The sequence below is a fragment of the Oryza glaberrima genome, chromosome 7 (assembly GCF_000147395.1).
Source record: "Oryza glaberrima chromosome 7, OglaRS2, whole genome shotgun sequence".
In the NCBI taxonomy this organism is placed as follows: Eukaryota; Viridiplantae; Streptophyta; class Magnoliopsida; order Poales; family Poaceae; genus Oryza; species Oryza glaberrima.
Window position 1 is genome coordinate 16,102,830 of NC_068332.1, and position 14,268 is coordinate 16,117,097.

Below are 14,268 nucleotides of genomic sequence, written 5' to 3' on the forward strand. Positions count from 1 at the left end.
TGTGACTTTGTGGAGTGGATTGACAAGGAGATGGATGAGTTCCATACGAGTATGATTTGGCAATGGCGCGAGTGGAATGAAGAACGTGAGAAACGCCAATGCCAGCATGGGCAATGGAGAAGACTGAGAGGGAGAGGAGAGAAGAGTTGGAGCTAAGGGTGTTGGCAAGACACAAGAAGGAAGAACGCGCCGAATATCGGGCAAGGAAGTTGGCTAGGGCGCAGCATGCAAAGGATGCGGGGTCGGAAGCGGCAAGGAAGGGCAAGTACCCTTGGTGCACCCAGTAGTGCAATGGAAGTTGTTACCCAAATTTCAATTCCTTAAGACATGTAATAGCGATACTTTGAGACGTTATCGTGTTGAACTATACGCGTGTAATAATGATACTTCATAGCCTTTTGCGTTGACAGTGTTGCGATTCATCGGAATCTTTACTCTAAGACATTGTATTCGGTTTGAATTCCCTAAGGCTTGTGATAGTGAAACTTTAGAACATTTCCCGTTGAAATATTCCGGTGATTCATAAGAGTATCCTATTTGACTTAGTGGACAAGATCTTTTAATTAGAGATTTTTAGTGCTAGCTAGTAATATCATATCTTTGTGTATATAGATAGGGTATTGTCACGCCCAGAAATTCCCGAATAGAATTCCAACCAGAATGTGCATTAAAACCCCTGTCCAGGACTGGCCAGGCCAGGGTACACAAACGACAATATTGACATACAGATCCACGTCTTACAAACAAAAAGTTTTACATAAATACATCGGAAATTAAAGGGATGACTGAAACTAAGTCTTACTTGGATAGCAGCAGGCAACACCATTCCACAGGCATCCTCGACGACACGGACGAAGTCTACTCCTCCGAGTAGCCACCATCTGACGCATACTCGAACTCTGGGGTTGGGAGATAGAGCAAGACTGAGTACTACCCACTGTACTCAGCAAGTCATACCGGAACGGAGGGTATGATGCAGGATATAACCAAAGACCCGTGTCCATTGCGCCAGGACCGATGACTAGCATATCTATAGACCTAGACTAGGTCCACATATACCCTTGTAACCATACTCTTTCGGTATCAATAAAACCAACAACTTGCTTGATAACTTAGGGTCATTATTCTGAGGAGTGAAGAGGGCCTAAACCTGCAGAAATATCTCTCTTCGTCTGATTGACATCTCCCTATAAAGAGACAACACACAAACAAGAGCCAGGAATACGTTTCTTATACTCCCTCCATTTCAGGTTATAAGACGTTTTGACTTTGGTCAAAGTCAAAGTACCTTAAGTTTGACTAAGTTTATAGAAAAAAGTAGTAACATTTTCAACCTAAGACAAATTTATTATGAAAATATAAATTTAGTATTATAAATATTACTATATTTGTCTATAAACTTAGTCAAACTTGAAACAGTTTGACTTTGACCAAAGTCAAAACGTCTTACTCCCTCCATCTACTTCTGATAGTCATATTTTATCTTGGCACACAGACCAAGGATAAGTAATTATATTTATCATCCATTTAAATATGCTACTAATTATTCGTCTTAAACAAGCGATTCATTAATATTTACATTTCTCGATACTCATGTAGCTAATCTTGTATGGAAGAATGGAGAGTCACGCATTAAATCTAATTAAGTCATTAAGAGGATAGGTTGTTAGATTGAAATATGACTATCAAAAATAAATTATGCCTATCAAAAGTAGATGGAGGGAGTATAACCTAAAACGGAGAGAGTAGCTTATTGTCAAATATTTATGGATGATGGCACTGTCCATATGAAAAATCATTAATTGGCTCAATCAGCTTTCCACATAAATCTATGTCCTAATACCAACGAACTGATCTTTTATGTGATGAGTTTGCTTCAGTTTCTTTGTTCTTGCATGCAGTAAAGTTTGGCCTTTTATCTTTCGGCAGAGCGAATTGAAAGTCATGCACAGCCAAAGATAATTTTGAATTTTGGCAAAGGTTAGGACAAGGAAAAACTGTATTATTTAATTTGAATTGTACACTTCGTCAAAAGTAATTCAACTATATATATCTGCCGTTCCAATAATGTTACAGAACTACGTAACATAACTGCAGTTTAATAATTACATTCTGTACAAGGTATATAGTCCTGTGGGTTTTTACCATTTTAATTAAAGTCCCTATATATATTGGCATTACCTGCCGTTCACAATTGTTATGGTTACATCGTTTATGCTACTAGGTGCAGTATTAGACAGCTCTCCATGTTTCACCCTTACATTAAAGAATGCTGGTTGTTTGGGCTCAGGTAGAATTTTCAACTCACTTGAAAGCATCTTAACAACTGCGGACATGGTGGGACGATCAACCGCATTCTCTTGAACACACAAAAGTGCAACTTTCATACATTTCTTTATTTCCATCATTTGACCTTCACTTACTAATGATGGATCTACAAGTTCATGCCAACTTCCATCCTTCCATAGCTGCCATGCCTGCAACAAGTTTGATGTGATCAGCTATTGTGTGCAATTTCAGTGAATGAGAATTTTGAGCCATGAGCCAAGTTAAGGCGGGTTTCATAAAGCATATGCTATAATTTTTCAAAATGAAGACCGACTATCATAAAATTTTAACTATTATTGCACTCATGCATGCACAAACCGTGTAGTTCATACATATTCCCAGCATTGTGCTCGATTATTGTGTATCTTTAAAATGAATATATTAGTCTCTTATACTAAATTTTTAAAAAAACTTACATAGCCAAGGAGGTTGAAGAAGTCCCCATATTGGTGAAACCCAGCGTTTCTTTTCCCACTAATAATCTCAAGAACCAGAACTCCAAAGCTAAAGACATCCGATTTCAGCGAGAAGCAACCCTCAGATGCATACTCAGGAGCCATATACCCACTGAAATCAAAACAAAATGCATGCACATGTTAAAACACCTCAGTCTGGATCCACCAAAATCATAATAAGAGATAAGTCTGTATTACAACCCTCAAACGTTGGAATTGTCTTAAAAGACACCCCTTAACTATGTAACCGGATATTTTACACCCCTCGACATAGTATCAAAACCAACCAAAATACCCTGTGGGTTCAACACACAGCTTGGTTTTAATAATGGTTTTCATGATTTTGATATCGAAAAATATATGTTTTTTTTCACTCACATTCAAATACTATTCACATATCATCCAAACTAGAAGACATACAAGTAAAAAAAATTATAATAATTGGCTGCAGCTCTTTGAGTAAAGGTCGGAATGTTATTCCATTATCTAAAAAATACAAGTAAAAAAGAATTTGGATTTCAAAATCATGGAAACCACCATTAGAACTGGGTTATATTGCCCTTAGGTTGTACGTTGAGGGGTGTATATATTCGGTTTGGTAGAGTTAACTAGTGTTTTTTAAGACAAACCCGATAGTTGAGGGAGTAAAATGAGCTTATCCCTAAATCACTTGGACTAGCTAAATAACAAATTTGAAAGGTGAATTAACTCTTACTAAGTGCCCACCACCCTTTTTGTATTTCTTTGGACATCATTTGAGTCAAATATCTTAGCTAACCCAAAGTCAGAGATTTTAGGATTCATGTCACGGTCTAGTAGAATATTGCTTGCTTTTAAGTCTCTATGTATGATGCATAACCGGGAGTGTTTGTGGAGATACAAAAGCCCTTGTGTTATTCCTTCTATTATGTTCAGGCGTGTTTTCCAGTTGAGCAATGCTGCTCTTTTCAGATCTGCATAGTGAAGTATAAGAATATATGTTACTATTTATTTGATGCTATATATATAGAAAATAACCACATTTTTTGAAAAACAATGTATAAGCATACCAAAGATGAAGAAGTCTAAACTCTTGTTTGGCATGTATTCATATATTAGTAAGTTCTCTTCTCCTTGAATGCAACATCCTCGAAGGTTTACTAAATTGGTATGTTGTAGCTTTGCAATAAGTTGAATTTCATTTTTGAACTCAACCAGGCCTTGACTTGAATGTGCAGCAAGTCGCTTAACTGCTACCTCAAGCCCATTGGGCAATTGGCCCTGCATTTTTTTTTCAAACAAAGTTCAAGTAGTTCACACTTCAAGTAAACATGTATTGAAGATTTTTATGTGTGTATATATATCTAATTTATTTTACCTTGTATACGGAGCCAAAACCTCCTTCTCCAAGTTTCTTATCTTCCGAGAAGTTGCTAGTAGCATCTTCTATCTGAGAGAAATCAAATAGCATAAACTCTGAATCGCTTTCTTCCAGTCTCCAAAGCTTTAATACTTCTTCTCTGGCCATTGTATCCTTTTTTCGCAACATTGATTTGTCTAAAGCAACAAATACGTTATTAAAAGGCTAATAACACAAGAGTAGTCTGTCAGAACTCAGAAACAATAATTATATTACAATTTAAAGATTTGATAAGTTGATTTCTATAACTCACGGTTTCTTAATCTCCTTATCCATGCAAAACAGAATATGACGACAGGGCAAAGTGCTATCAGTGGCACAAGCAAAGCAATTGTCAACACCTTCTTTCTCCCTGCAAGGAAATCTCATCTCCAAAAATAATTATACATTGCTCATAATTTTATTTTATATTCTCATTACACATGATGAAATAACTTCAATACCCCATTTGGTTGTGAGCGAGGGGAGTGGATACGGGCGGCGGCGTGATTTTTATCGTGTGGTGGGGCGTTGGCTTGGTTCGGCTCGTGGCTATCTGATTTTTTTAAACCGGCATCTATAGATTATCTAAAATTGGCACCTATAACACATGTTACTTTTACTTATCGTTATCATAGTATACTTCTACAGCAATGCACGGGTTATCATAGTATACTTCTACAGCAACGCATGGGGTTTCACCTATAGTTGGCCATAAGGCCCGACGGCCCGGCCCAGGCACGGCATGGCCTGATCGCTGTCGGGCCCATGCCGGCACGGCCCGGTTGTTGGGCCATGCCTGGGCCTATGCCTTGGCACGGTGGGCCGGACTAGCACGGCACGAACTTTAGGGAGGTGAAATAAACTTATTTTAAACCACCTATAAGACAAGGCACAAAGAATAGGGAGGATAAATAGACGTATTATCTGGCACGGCCCAAAGTGTAGGGACATTAAATAGACTTGTTTTAGTTATATATATGTCACAACCTAAAGAGGAGGGAGGGGAAACAGATGTATTTCAAAGAAAGCACAATGGACTATCCGTGCCTTCGGGCTGGTCCGGCACGGCCCGACCCTTATTGGGCCGTGCCTGGTCCACAGGTGGAGCACATGGGCCGGCCCGGCAAATCTTGGCCCGGGCAAGACCGGGACCAACTATAGTTTCACCTAGTATAGTATATGTAAAAGGTGACTGTCCAAACATACCGGAACGTGTCTCCGTCACCGGCGGAGGCGGCGGTGGGCTGGATGGCGCCGTTGAGTTGATCTCCGACAGTGACCCGATCTTCAGCTTGGGCTCCCCGCCGTAGAACTTGTACGTGTCGTACCTGTAACCGCAACGGGCGCCGATGTTGCGCACGCCGGAGACCGAGCCGTTGAAGGTGGTGTTGCCGACGAGGTCCTGCAGGCACTGCCGGCAGTCGCCGCCGGACATGTCCGGCGTGCACTGCATCAGCGAGAACAGCGGCGGCGTGACGACGTCCATCCGCACCGTGGTGTACCACCTCACGGCGGCGGCCCCGCCGCCCGTGGAATTGTACGGCACGGCCCACTGCATCGTGTAGCTCAGGAGCGCCCTCACGAGGGTGACGAAGTCGGCGCCGCCGCCGCCACGCCGGGTGGAGCGATCGACGTCGTAGAGCCTCACCTGGGCCGGGTTGGCCGGAGAGGAGAGGAAGTCGTCGCCGGAGAAGTAGAGGAGGCAGGGGTCGTAGTAGACGGCCACCTCCTTGCTGTAGGGGCACACGCTCTGCGCGTCGCGGAAGGCGCGGGAGGCGCAGTCGGCGCACGACGACGACGAGGCGTTGGCGGAGGCGGTGTCGCCTCTGCAGAGGGTCAGGGCGAACACCCTGTCGGGCTCGGCGTCGCCGGCGCCGGCGGCGTCCTTGGCGAAGAGTGCGGGGGAGGAAGACGACGCGGTCGACGGGAGGGTCGCGGCGAGGGCCTGCAGGTTGGCCTGGTATTTGCTCCCGGCCGTGTAGTTGCCGCTGCTTCCGCAGTAGTGCTGCCATGGTGGGTCGCCGGATGCAATTGCAGCCAACGGAAGCAGCAGCATCACCAAGACCAGCGGCAGAACGGTCAAAATGGCCATTGCACAGTGACCGACACACTATATTACTCCAGTTTGGCACACATCGCGGCTGATATATAATACAGTTAGCCCATATTTATAGTGTGTCCACTGAAAATTATAGACCGCGTCAGCTACTTTGATCCATAATAAAAAAGAGGGAAGATGTGTGCCGGTGCTCTGTCGTCCAAACGGCGGTGAGGAAGGTGGTAGGACGTGTCCTACGATGTGACTTGTCCATAGATGGTAGAGGTTGGCAACGAAGAAAACCAGAACATCAAGAATGGGCCTGCAACAACGTGTCCCGATAGAGAGAGAAACGACAATGGCAAGCACTGTTGATGAACATGACCGGAGGAGTATACATCAAAACGCGTTACCAGATGAGGGAATTCCTTTTTCCTTGAACACGCAGGAAGAACAAAAGAGAGAGAAACAACAACTAACATAGTTTATTGTCTTCCCTACCCGAAACAAAAAAAAAACATATGAGGAGGGAAGGTGGGCGACGGTGCTCCAGTAATCAAACGGCGGTGAGTAAGGTAGCTAGACATGTCCCACAATGTGACTTATCCATAGATGGTGATCGGCAACGAAGAAAACCGGAACAACGGGAACACGACCAGCAACGGCATGGTCCCATAGAGAGATAAACGGCAACGACGATCTCTTGTGGTGAACACAGCCGGGTGAGTACATCAAAACGTGTTCACGGACATAAGTTTTTTGTTTTCCTTAAACGCGCAAGAGGAAGGGAACATAGGGGAGAGGAAGGGCTCCAGGGAGTAGAGGGGCCATGGGAAAGCGGGAGCGAGTGCAATGAGAGGGAGGGAGGCAGGAGAGAAGGGGTGCCAAGGAGAAGAGGGGCTGTGGGAGAGGGGGAGCGCGTGCAGCGAGGAAAAGATTTGGGGGGGGGAGAAGGAAGGGAGGCAAGAGAGAAGGGGCGCCAAGGAGAACAGGAGCCATGGGGGAGCAGGAGCATGTGCAGCAAGGGAGAGATGGGAGGTGCCGGTAGGGGGAGGCGAAGGCAGAAGCAGAGGCGCTTGGGAGGGAGGGGATCGGACGGACGAAAGAGAAGGCGGAAGCTTTACGTACATAGATTAATTAGCGGAAAAAATCTGAATTACTCCCGAACTATCACAGTCAACCGAATTACCCCTAACTTAAATACCAAACATTTTACAGTCAACTATTCGAGCCAGACAAATAACCATTTGACTCCATCCATTCTTATTTTGGTCCTACGAGGCAGCAAGTAGTCAACAACTTTTTTAAAAAAGAATCGGTGGGACCAACCTATCAGATTCCCTCCCCTCTCACCTCTCTCTATCCTAGCGTCCTCATTCCCCACCTTCTCTCTCCCTCTTCTCCCCTAGCTGAAGAGTGCGGTGGTGGCTGACCCGTCAAGCTCGCCGGTTGTGCCTCCATCTCGTTAGCACAATAAGCACACTGCCATAGTGACACTCTCCCACACGAGCTCGCCCGATGCCTGACGGTGGAGCTTGCGCAGAGGTGGAGCCCAACCTCACGTGTAGGCGGCGACAAGACTGGCGCTGTCTCAAGCTTTCTTGCTCTCAAGGAGGCTGGTGAGCTTGGCTCCTCCTTGGCCTTCGATGTGATGAAACTCGCAGTCGCCACAGCTCCTCCTCGATCTTCGCGGGCACGCGGCTCCTCCTCAGCCTCTGTTGGCGCTCACGTGTTGAGGCTCTAGTAATATAGAACATCACCAATGGGACAAATTATAGGTGTCGGAAATTGTAAAATCAACATCTATAGACATTTTCCCACCTCCACACGATGGAAAAATATAAATCGATACTTTTGACCAACTATGTATACCAGTTCTAGAGAAAACTGGACCAATACTTTATGTGCTTATTTTGTAAAAATACCAACAACTTTAATATATTATAGGTGTCAGTTAAACCAGAATATATAATATATTATAGGTGCCGGTCTGTTAAAAATCCAGCACCATTAAAATTCGAGTCGTGCCAATGGTTGGGAGCGAGCTAAACCAGCTCCTTTCGCATCCTTATCCTCTCACGCCCCTCGCTTCCTTGTCCTCTCATGCCCACGCACCTCGTCTCATCGCTCTCTCACCACTCATTCTCTCGTCGCCTCCTCCCCTTGCCCTCCCCTTCCCCCTATTGGTATTTGTTACGCACACAGATAAATTCACAAGAGTATTCCAAGCGTATCGAACACAAGGAACGTGTGTATCTCAGAACAGGATTTAACCAAGGACAACAACTAAATGATAGGCTTAGGACAGAGAATATTCCTATGGATTCAACTAGCTAATTTATGTTAAATGTAAAACTTTATCGAATGCTTTGGGCACCGGCCCTTCCCTAGTCTACTGACAGGCTGAGTTCGGCCTTGAACTCTATTTTGTACCCTAACGTGGAGGGATACAAAGGATGTACATGACTGTCACCACCTGCTGCCTACCTCACTTTCTGTGAAGCACACAATAAACGAAGCTAACCTCTACCCTAAACACTACGTCTAAGCTAAGCAAAGAAGCAACCTTTTCATTTGGTTTTTGTTTAAGTCATAAGTCACTCATACACTATTAATCCAAAGGCTAGGTTGGAGAAGTTTTTTTATCTTATGTGCGGTACATGTATAACCACACCATTAAACTTAATATTTTACATCCATTGGCTTATAAGTTATATAAACCAAAAAACTGACTTAAAAACCGAAGCCAATAATAAGTCTAAGCCTAGACAAAGAGACTCTTAAAAAAAAACCAAGTTAATATGGATTTACTTTTTTTATTTATTAGTGATTTCATAATGACTTTATCACTTTTTTGACTAACTAGACTTCACCACCCAGCTGCCACATTATCAAAACTTGACTGGTGTAGTCTAAAGATAAAGTACGGATCATGTTGAGAGTTTGCAAAGTATTACTAAACGATTTCACAAGTGAATTTCAAACCAAGATCACGTAGTTTCATTACAACGGAACCCCTCATATATGATGGGCGGTAACCCATATCTGTAACGGGTATATGTCCCATCTATTCTCATTTGTCAGTGACAAAGAAAACTTTATCTATGATGGATTCCATAAGTCATCTATACGTATAAGTTATGTACCGTCACTACTAGTCATGATTTTTTTAATTTTAAAGACACCAAAAATCCCTAAAAGAATTTTAAATTTTACTAGGTATCTAGTCGTGGTCACGCATCACTAACCATAAATCTACGATCTTTCCCGATTGAGCTTTGAGCCTACTTGGTGTAATTCCAAAACTTGCTCTTATATAAAAGATATCAATACAAACTATCGGTAGTCAAAACTAAATTGGTGCCTTTTGTCTTGAATGAAGCCTGCACCTTCTCTCATGAATTCATGGTTTTAAAACGTTGAAATTAACAAAAGCTAGCTACTACATGTCTACATCTACTAGGAACAGTAGTACTATTACTAACAGCCTTATTGAAAAGCATTGATAAGGTCTTGAGACTTGAGTAGGTCAAGCACGATGGCAAGTATACATTGACCCATAAAAATATCTTTCTACATACAATGCATCCTGTGCTAATCAAACCCTACCAAGCTATTCGAGCTCGAGCTCGCTAGGCTTGCGAACCTCAACCTATGCTTGAGTTTGGCTTGTCTGTAGCATTCGAGTCGTGCTCAAATTAAGCTGTAACAAATCAAACTCAAACAGATTGCGAGCTCTGTGCTTTTTTTGACAGCCCTATCTGTAGCTCCCACACTTGTTAGAATGTCCTGTCATCTTTGATGACGGGTCACAACTAACACCCATTATAGATGGATTCACTTCTAATCTTCTATGACTGGTATCCAAATATGCATATATCAAACGTACGGGCTACTTTTAGATCCGTCCGTTAGATATTAGCCATTTGAAATCGGTAATATTGATCCATCACAAATGACCTGCTGTGCGTTCACGAATATGTGAGTGTTTAGGAACAACTATGGAATTTTTGTCCCGATATGTACTTAATTTAGTCTTTCACCTTTGATACATATTGATAATCAGGGGTGCTATTCCCTTTTATTTAGGATAAACAAATTAGAGCACAGTTGATAATTGGAAATATGAATGAAACATTGATCGGTATTTTCTTTGTCACAATTCAGCGACAACTTTATTTTATTATTTATAACAATTGGTAGCAATATGTGAACTATATTTAGAAAAGAGCACTTGTTGTAATAAAAAAGCTAATAAGCGCGCTTCTCGGACGAATACTTCTTCGGATTTTACATTAAAGAGCACATGAGCTGTGGTTTTCAATTCTCATTGGATCATCCTATATCCAGGTTTCTATAGGCTATTGTGTGGGTGATGCTATAACGTGAAAAACAATACGGGAATTCCTGATCATAGCGCGCGGTTTCCGATTTTCAATCTGAAGTTTCAATTCCTATAGCGTACGTTTCTAATTGTCCCGTACTATTTCCACTAGAAATTCATCCCAATACACTATAAAAACGGTTATTTTTTTACAAGAAGCCCTTTAGATTGCAAAGAGACCGTACGTAACTGGCGGCATCTGCAAAAACTGATCTTTATTTTCGCATATACTTCCTCCGTTTTATATTATAATTAAGGCTTTCTAGCATTGTCCGTATAAATATATATATTAATGAATCTAGATATATATATATGTGTTTAGATTCATTAACATCTATATGAATGTAGACAATATTACAAAGTCTTATAATATAAAATGGAGGGAGTAGCTCTTTATAAGACTTGCATGCCAAAATCAATTTTCTCTTTGCATGCGGGTCTATTAAGGAGCCTCATGCAAAAATAAGCCTATTTTCTCATGCGGTCCTCTTAAGAGGCCATATGCGAAAAGCGGACCTCTTAAGTGATCCGCATGAAAAATATCATCCCTTTACATATTTTTTTATCTCCCTCTACTCTCTTTTCCCTCTCATCATTTATTTATTTTTTTGAACTCCTCTCCTCTCCTCTCCTAATTATTTACTTTCCTCTCTCTCGTCTGCTCTCTCTCTTCTCTCTCTATCCGAGTAGGAGCCAACGGCCGGGAGGGGTAGGAGTAGGTGCGGCTACGATGACGGCGGGCACTAGGAGCGGCTGCGGCGACGCGCCGTCGCCGGGCGGCAGCGGCAGATTTGGCAGCGCCACCCTCGGGAGGGCCGGATCTGCTGCCCTAGGTAGCAGCTCGGTGCGAGGCGGCGGGGGGTTTGGCGCTCGGCGGCGGGCGGCGCGCGTGGATCCGACGATGATAGTGGGCGACCGGGAGCGGGCGGCCGAAAGCGGCGAGCAGCATCGACAAGGCGGCTGGGAGTGGGGCCACTCTACATGGATTCGGCAACAGCGTCGGGTGCCGGCAACCAGGAGCTGGCGGCAGCGGCTCATCCCCTCGTGGATCTGGCACCGACGACGACGGCGGCGACCGGGAACGGGCGGCGATGGCCCGTTCTCAGCCGCATGGATCTAGCACCGGGGGTCTCCCTCGCGTGGATCTAGTGCTGGTGACAACAGAGGGAGGTGGGACCATCGGATCCGATGGCACTAACGACGATGGCGGCGGGCGGCGGATCCGAATGACGATGGTGGCGGGCCTAGGTTCACCCGGTTTTTATTTTTATTTTTATTTTTTCTCGCCGAATTTATTTTTGTACGCAGCCGGTATAGGAAACCGCGTGAAAAAATGGAATTTTGGCATGCGGTTGGCCGCATGAAAAAAATTATATTTTCATAGACCTTTTGGTGCATGCGGTTGGGATGGCCGTATGCAAAGATCGCTTTTGACCGTTCGTAGAAATGGTTTATGTACTACTGATATATTCATCACAAATTTGTATTGACAGTTATGAAAATTTTGTTTTACAGTTGTCACAAATATTAAAATTTTGTTTCCTAACTCTGTGGAGTTGTAAAACGTAACACGACTGGAAAACGAAGCTGGCATGGCACACGTGTGAAATAGTTAGTGTACGTAAAGCTCACGACGAGTCGATCAAGCACTCTAGTACTCCCTCTCAAAATATAGCAATCTAAAATCGGATGGAACGTATTTTAGTACTACGAATCTGAACATGCCTCATGTCTAGATTTATAGTACTGATATGTCTAATCCGGTCCTAGATTGCTATATTCTGAGACGGAGGGAGTACAGTACAGTACAGTAGTACGTTACTCCAGGTCTGTTGTCGTGTCTTTTAACTGACTTTGACTTGATTTCTAACTGACTTTGACTTGATTTCTCTTAGAGAAACAGTACGTTCCATCTGGGGCTTGAAAAGTAGAGTGCTTTAATACAACTAGGTGGCCCCCGCAATTACACGGCTAGCACACATACAAAATTATATATTTTTTATATTTTTACTTATAATTTGTTAAATAGCTAACTCGTTATCTTAAGACATCGAAAGAACAAATCTTATAATGCTCATGTTTGTAAAATTAATTTACAGTTTTTAAATGTCATGCTGGTTGCTATTCCTTGCTTCTTTGTGACCCCTTGTTTTATTTGCTTGCTTGGTCTACCACTGCTTCTATTCATTTTTCTTATAACCTTTAAAAATTGAACATCGTAGTTTTTGAGTTTATTTTGTCATTGGGTTTCGTTTTCATTATTTCTAGAAGTCTCGCCAAATGCTGTCACTATACTCCTCTACAGCCCATCCGCTTCCTTCTCTTTGTTATCATTGGGATTTTAAGAATCAAACATAATAATAGTTTGGGTTCATTTTTTATTTTTCTAGAAATCTCGCCAAACCGTCAGCGTCTTTGCCACTTTACTCCTTTACGACTTACCTGCCTCCCCTCTTTATTGCCATTGAGATTTTAAAAATCAAACATGATATTTGTTGGGGTTTATTTTTTACATTTCAGAAGTCCCGCAATCGCCATGACTGTACTGCTTAACGACATATCTGCCGTCTCTCCTTTTAATCATTATTGGAATTCTATTTGAGGTTTTGCTAATAATTTTTGATAACCCATCAACCGCCACCACTCTACTCCTCTACAGGCATGATGCTTCTCTCCTCTTTATTGTCATTTGTCATCGTTGTGTCCAGATGATTATTTTTTGAAAATTCCATATTTTTATTCCAATGTTTTTATTTATAAATTATATTATTTTTTTCTTGAACTCTTATATTTATTTTTCTATTTTGGAATTTATTTTATTTGTTATTTTAAATTTTAATTAATCTCATCATGGGTTCTAGATTGTCTTTTTTTTTGACAATCTTTATTTTTATTACAAAATTTAGTTATTTATAAATTATATTTCTAGTTGAACTTTTATAATCATTTTTCTAATGGATTTTATTTTATTTTTTATTTTAAATTTTAATTAATCTCGTATTGGGTTCTTATATGGATTCTTCTTTAAATATTTCTTATTTTTATTTCTGATATTAAATTATTTTTAAATTGTATTTCTACTTAAACTCTTCTTCCATTTTTCTTTTTCTCCAATTAATGTGGGAATTTCTAACACCCACTGCGAGCGTGTTGCTTCTCCCCTCTTTATTGTGATTTGTCATCGTTGTGTTCTAGATGAACTTGTTTTCTTAAAATTTCATATTCTCATTCCAATATTTTTTATTTAAAAATAATATTCCTACTTGAACTCTTATATTATTTTTATATTTTTGGAAACTATTTTATTCGTTATTCCCAATTTTAATAATCTCGTCATGTGTTACAGATGGTATCTTCTCTTTATTACGAATATAAGTATTTATAAACTGTATTTCTATTTTCCTTTTTTAATTATTTTTTTTCAAATTTTAATTAATCTTGTATTGTGCTGTATATGGAGTATTCTTTCAAAATTCCTATTTTTTTATTTTTCAATTTAAGTTGTTTCAAAACTATATTCTTACTTGAACTCTCTTAGTTTTTAATTTCAGATCTTATTTTATTTTTTATTTTGAATTTTAATTAATATTGTATTGGGTTCTTATATGGACTCTTTATTTGATTATTTCATATTTTTAATTTCGAATTTCAGTTATTTTTAAATTTTATTCCTACTTAAAAT

General features: G+C 41.3%; 1 protein-coding gene across 1 annotated transcript; it reads right to left on the bottom strand.

Annotated features, from left to right (window-relative positions):
• Positions 1-2,177: 2,177 nt before the first annotated feature.
• Positions 2,178-6,256, bottom strand: LOC127780237 (cysteine-rich receptor-like protein kinase 10). The gene is made up of 6 exons (XM_052307165.1): positions 5,371-6,256; positions 4,141-4,319; positions 3,833-4,043; positions 3,499-3,736; positions 2,745-2,895; positions 2,178-2,477 (listed from the first exon to the last, which is right to left on the bottom strand). Exons 1-6 carry the CDS (start codon positions 6,254-6,256, stop codon positions 2,178-2,180), a joined length of 1,965 nt encoding a protein of 654 aa, XP_052163125.1.
• Between the last annotated feature and the right edge of the window lie 8,012 nt (positions 6,257-14,268).